Here is a 5,995-nt window from a genome sequence, read left to right on the forward strand (position 1 = left end):
TTTTGATACAAGTGTTTTATTTATTTACGTCATTCTTCTCATGGCTTAGATTCCGAATAGTCGTTCTAGATGCAAGAACTTCTTATGAATATCCACAAACTAAGAGGTTAATAATGAATAATTTATTAGTAAGTGATATAGCAGTTGCAACTCTTGGCCTTCCCCTGGTAAATTAGTTTCGGTAGCCATCTTGGATTGCCACGTGATGCTGTGGGCGGAGCTTAGTTTTGACAGAACACCCACGTGACCGTTCGTTTACTAATACACAATCGATCACGTGACATGGGATAATCGGAGGTTGCCTATATCTTTTTTGCTCTATGATGGTTTATTTAAATCTTTATTACACTCTCATAATTTTTTAAAATTATTATATAAATATATATAGACATTATGGTTTATGTTTAATAAACGAGTATTACAATTATTTTGATACAAGTGTTTTATTTATGTACGTCATTCCTCTCATGGCATAGACTATAAATAGTCGTTCTGCGTCTTCAGATGCAAAAGCTTCTTATGAATATCAACAATCTAAAAGCGATTTTTTCAATAAACTTGCTAACAAACAAAAAGAAACCTTCTTACAGTCTCAATTTGCCTACTGGCATGTTGCATCTCGCTTCTGGGAGATCTGGCATCGCTATTATACTCCATATCCTTCAGCTGTTGCACCAAATCGTTGATCACCTTATCCAGATTCAAGTAAGACGTTTGAACTGGTTTCGTGTTGTTCACCTCCGGTTCCCTTAGAAAGTCTTGGAGCTGGGCGGCTAATTCGCTTCTACTTGGCATCCGGGCGTATTCTGGAATACGAGATTCAGTTTTCTCCTTAAGGAATATGCACCTGGATTACCTGGATAGGTGGCATAAGGTGCCTGCGATTCCGAGGATCTCCTGCGAGTTTCATTGGCGGAAAACACCTTTGGTGTTGCTGGTGGCCTCTGTTGACGCCAAGTCGAAATCGCTCTTAAATTTCTATGACAAATTGAGAAGTTATTAATGAATAATTTACTAGTACTACTACTATAAGTATTAATTTTTGTTTCACTTAGAGGTAACACAAACTGTGATCTGAAACAATAAATTCAGAACATGATTTTCTTCGAAAATGGATAGTACCTATACTGATATGGAAGGCATTTATCTTGCATGAAAATTTGAATCTTGTCACATATTTCCACTGAAGTGGAAAGGAATGGTGTTGCCCTAAAGTTAATTTATTGTTAGGATTATTGGAAAAATCAATTGAAAAAATGTTTTTTCATCAGTAGATGGGCCAGTTATTATTTTCAAATGTAGGCACCTTATTAATACGTTCTTAGACCTTTTTGGTGTCTCATTTAAATACCTATCTGATAAAATTACCTTTTTTAATCATTCTCTTTTAGTAGATCTTTATGGGTCCTTACCAATTTTAGATAAAGGTAAAATGAAAGTCCCACTGTCTCCCTTCATTTATTTATTAAACACCATTTAGTTTTTATAATTCCCGACAGGTTTCAGACACAATGGTGTCTATCATCAGGAGATAAAAAGTTTAAAATTAGTATAAGTTTTACACCCCAGGGTTTCCAGGAGTCCATGTCAAACAACCCCTTCTTTATTATTATTTTTTTCAAACGTAATGACTGAAGATTTTCATTTTACCTTAGTCTACGACTCCACTGCAAGTATGGACTATTTCTTTACAATTTTAGATAAATTAAAAGGCTTTTTAAAAATAAAATAGAATTTCTTAATTCTTTTAGGTAAAAACTTGAAAATTTGTATTTCCACCGTATAGACAATAATAAAAGTAAATTTTTTTGTATTCAATAAAAAATTAAAACGTGATAAACAATTTGGGATTAAATATTTATTGCGTGCTTTCGATATTCCTGTAAAAGTTTTTAAAAAAAATATATTAAAAATGTACACTGTGTCCCATTTGTGGCGTATTTCAACTTTCTTAAAGATAAAACTAGTAATGGACAATTACTAGTTTAATTATCTAGTATTCGTACTAGTTTAATCTACTAGAAATGGATAATTTACTAAATAATTAATATTGCGTCTAGGCAGTTGCAACTTCCTGCCTTCCCCCGGTAAATCAGTTTCGGCGGCCATCTTGGATCGCCACGTCACACTGTGGGCGGAGCTTAGTCTTGACAAAACGACCACGTGACCGTCTACCAACTAATATACAATTGATCACGTGATATGAGTTAAGATAATAAGAGGTTGTCTATATTTTCTTGGCTACGAGGATTAATCAAATAGCACGTATTTTAATGAGTTTTGGAAATCGTGATATTAATTAATTTAATAGAAAATGATTATTATTTCTTCCAGGAATATTTTACTTTTTGCTTCATACGTATATTCCAATTAATTTTGTAGATATTGGGGCTTTTTTGGGGAGACAGTTTTACTCAAAAAGCCTAATATTTCCAAAACTATTACTGGGAAAGCTTTGACTGCTTAATAAAATTTATAAAGAATATTTCCTCAGATATTTTACTTTTTGTTTCATACGAATATTCTCATTAGTTCTTTGGATATTGGGGTTTAAAGTGAGTATGGTGCCCTCAATAATCCTTTTTAGAAAAGTTTACTTAAAAAGCCCAATATTTCCAAAACTATTACTGGAAAAGTTCAAATGCTCAACAAAATTTTTAAAGAGTATTCCCCTAAACATTTTACTTTTTATTTCATTTGAATATTCCCATTAGTTCTTTGGATGTTGGGATTTTAATTAAGTGCGACGCCATAATAATCCTCCTTAGGCAATTTAACTTACAAAGCTCAATATTTCAAAAACTATTACTAGGAAAGCTTTGACTGCTTAATAAACTTTTTAAAGAATATTAGCCTAAATAATTTGTTTCTTGTTTCATACGAATATCCCTATTACTAATACGTTATATTAACGTTTTTGGTAAGTAATTAATAGGTCTTCCAGGCAGTTGCAACTTTTTACCTTCCCCCTGTAAATAATGTCCGGCGACATCTTGTATCGCCACGTCACACTGTGGGCGGAGCTTAGTGTTAACCACGTGACCGTTTGCTTATTATTATCCAATCGATCACGTGACACGGGTTAGGTTAATAAGGATTGCCTAAATTTTCTTAGGTAGTGTCTTTTAATCAGTAAAATTAGTGTTCTACATCAATCACTATAATAATAATGCTACAAACATAACTGCTCTTTAGCTTACCTCTCTTGTTGCAAGATCCTCTCTTGATCGTTCAGCAAGATCCGCAACTTGTTCAACCAGCCGTCCTTAAGCACATTTTCCGGGATACGTTCCAATTCCTGTTTGTTCACGTTGGTTTTATTAAAATAACTCTTCAGTAAAACTTTCGAGTCACTTTTCGTGACGTTATGGACGATTTTCAGAGGTTCTTCCTCGGGAGTTTTCTTGGTAACGTTTGAGGGCTGTTCGATTCTTTTCACACGTAAGGTGGGACTTAAGCCTTTGGGGTCCGAAAGTTTGGTTTGAATCTGATCCAGGATGTGTTTGCTTTGTGACCCGTTCGATTTTACTTTTTTAGCTGCGAAAATTTGTTAAAAAAGTGACTATTTCTTTAATATATAGTGCTTACACAAAGTGTCCCTTGAGGCTTTACTGTTGCAATTTGTAGTGGAAAACAGCGAACCTTCTTCATGTATCTTTAACAGTTTCTCTTCCTCCATCTCAGCATCTTTTTGCTTCTCCGTGGCTTCCCTTAATATTGCTTCCCTTTCGTTGTTCAGTTTCTCTGCCATTTGGGCACTTTTTGCGCATTGAAGCTCATACTGCTCTTTGAGGAAGCGTTTTATTGATTTGGTGCCTTCCTGGATTACTTTCTTCGGGGGATACGTTAAGGGATTATCGGCAATTTGAAGGGCTTTTAGATTTGAAACTGAACCTAAAGAGCAGAGGGAGTACATAGTCGATTGATGGAGTAGATTTTACTTGCGTGACTTACCCAACTCATTGGGCAACTTACTAATATTATTATTAGTAAGCAACAAATGTTCCAAGTGCTGATGGTGGGCGATACATCGGGGTATGCTTTCCAGCTGATTATTCCTCAGGTCGAGCCACATTAAGTTCGGCAATTTCAAAAAGAAATCTTCCGGTAACGCGACCAGGAGGTTCCGTTCCAGGAAGAGCATCTTCAAATTGGACATGTCCAGCACATTTTCCGGAATTTCCTTTAGGCTGGACTTGGAGTAATCCGATATTATTTCGAACGATGACATTATTATTAGATACACGTCTTTAAAACATGGTGGAATTTTCAAGATTTTCGCATAACCGCAAATATAGTGTGTATGACAGATCGATGAACTGTCGCACTGATGGGGAGGCTTTTAAAGGGTGGCTATATTGTCGTGTTTATTGAATAACCATAGAAACAGAGTCGAGGAGGGTAATAGATACTGCACGCGACCGATCTAATAATTTGATAGGATTTGAATTAGATCGTTATCGGCAATGTCAATTTTTATTATTTATTTTTAACAATATAAAACACGTAAAGAAAGGGCATTCTTTTCCTAATAATTTTATATAAAAAATATTTATGTAGCACAAAAACTCTTTGAGTTAGAGGCAGTTTTATCATGGAAGGTCCAAAGATCAACCAAGTTTGCGCATTTTGGAACATAGCTTAAGAGCCACTTGAAATATTTAAATTTTTTTTCCATACAGCAATATACAGTAATTGTTGGAGATGAATTTGAGGGTAAGAACGTGATTTTCGGTTTAGGATAAGGAGGGTTAAATGCTGTGATTGCTAATATTGATTTAAAAAAAAAAAAAACACTAAATTGACTTAAGACTCCCATAGCCTCCGTGGCGCAATTGGCTAGCGCGTTCGGCTGTTAACCGAAAGGTTGGTGGTTCGAGCCCACCCGGGGGCGAACTTTTTTTAAATTTTACCTTTTTTTGTTATGATGACGTAATAGGAGTGATTTTTCAGATTTTTTTTTTTTTAAATAAAGAGGTTCAGAAATGATATTATACTGAAGTTATACTGCGTTTACAAACAAAAAGTTTTTATTCTCCTTAAGTGTATATTGTTTATTTGCCGTTAATTAATTAAAAATTATTAAATTAGAAATATATAATTAATTAAATATGGTAATTTAAATAAAACTTGTATATAAAAAATAAATAAAAAAAAATTTCGCCCCCGGGTGGGCTCGAACCACCAACCTTTCGGTTAACAGCCGAACGCGCTAGCCAATTGCGCCACGGAGGCTATGGATGCCAATTTCCTAAGGTCACTTAAACGGTACTACATAAATTTTGGCATTATTAGTACGTTTACACGGAGGTCCTAATACGTTTTCAATTTGAAATTCTCTTTTTCGAAATACTTTATTAATTTTTAAGAAAAATAGGGCCGTTGAAGTTTTTCACTTTTATTTTCATGTAAAAAAAATAAAATCCATACTAGGATCATATAAAACTTTTTTTTGGCACAGCGAAAAATTCGATATGAAGAGCCAGGGGGAATAAGGATGAAAGTCCATGAAACATAAAATCGAAATATCGATAAAATTAAGTTTGAAACCATTCTATATTTAGCGTAAAAACTACTCAATGATTAAATATGTACTATTGGGTAGTTCAACGGCGTTACTACTCGAAAAAAAAAATTGTAAGGCTCTAGAACAATAAAAAACAAAAAATTCTAGCAGAGATCGCAAAAAACTGAAAAAGAAAGATGAGGATCCAGTGACTTTCATCGATATTTCCTCTTATTATCAAGAACTTATACGGTTTTTCAATAAAAGCTCAATTTTACAAAATAAATCTTTATTGTTTGGTGACAAAATGGAGACTACGAAATAAAATAGAAATTCTCAATTGTGTGGCAGACTGCAAATGTACTCCTGTGCCGATTCTCCACAAAATCTTGCAAGCTTAGTTAGATCTTTGAACTTAGCACCTGATAAAGGGAGTAGACCTGAAACAAGACAAAGTGGATAAGGTAAACTCTCATCGGAAAATGCATA

General features: G+C 34.2%; 1 protein-coding gene and 2 non-coding genes across 4 annotated transcripts; 1 reads left to right on the forward strand and 2 right to left on the reverse strand.

Moving 5' to 3' along the window:
- Positions 1 to 321: 321 nt before the first annotated feature.
- Positions 322 to 4,337, reverse strand: LOC126741965 (leucine-rich repeat-containing protein 27-like). 2 transcript variants are annotated; one of them, XM_050448451.1, is made up of 7 exons: positions 3,955 to 4,337; positions 3,589 to 3,894; positions 3,201 to 3,537; positions 1,123 to 1,209; positions 857 to 978; positions 589 to 806; positions 322 to 534 (listed from the first exon to the last, which is right to left on the reverse strand). In XM_050448451.1, exons 1-7 carry the CDS (start codon positions 4,229 to 4,231, stop codon positions 478 to 480), a joined length of 1,404 nt encoding a protein of 467 aa, XP_050304408.1. In that variant the 5' UTR covers positions 4,232 to 4,337; the 3' UTR covers positions 322 to 477. The 2 variants fall into 2 exon arrangements, with proteins under 2 accessions (XP_050304408.1, XP_050304409.1); XM_050448452.1 differs by lacking the exon at positions 1,123 to 1,209 and having other exon boundaries at positions 384 to 534; positions 3,955 to 4,336.
- A 483-nt stretch (positions 4,338 to 4,820) lies between these two features.
- Positions 4,821 to 4,894, forward strand: Trnan-guu (transfer RNA asparagine (anticodon GUU)). Its single transcript has one exon. It is a non-coding gene; the product is annotated as a tRNA-Asn (tRNA).
- Positions 4,895 to 5,161: 267 nt separating this feature from the next.
- Trnan-guu (transfer RNA asparagine (anticodon GUU)) lies at positions 5,162 to 5,235 on the reverse strand. The gene has a single exon. It is a non-coding gene; the product is annotated as a tRNA-Asn (tRNA).
- Positions 5,236 to 5,995: the final 760 nt, after the last annotated feature.

The sequence above is a fragment of the Anthonomus grandis genome, chromosome 11 (assembly GCF_022605725.1).
Source record: "Anthonomus grandis grandis chromosome 11, icAntGran1.3, whole genome shotgun sequence".
Classification (NCBI taxonomy): Eukaryota; Metazoa; Arthropoda; class Insecta; order Coleoptera; family Curculionidae; genus Anthonomus; species Anthonomus grandis.

What these genes read in the sequence shown, in the direction of transcription:
- LOC126741965 (XM_050448451.1), bottom strand. Translation starts at nt 4,231, where the DNA reads ATGTCATCGTTCGAAATAATATCGGATTACTCCAAGTCCAGCCTAAAG. An exon ending in TAAGTTGCCCAATGAGTTGG is followed by an intron (nt 3,895 to 3,954) that starts GTAAGTCACGCA and finishes TCTGCTCTTTAG; the next exon opens with GTTCAGTTTCAAATCTAAAA. An exon ending in CCAGTAGGCAAATTGAGACT is followed by an intron (nt 535 to 588) that starts GTAAGAAGGTTT and finishes AATCGCTTTTAG; the next exon opens with ATTGTTGATATTCATAAGAA.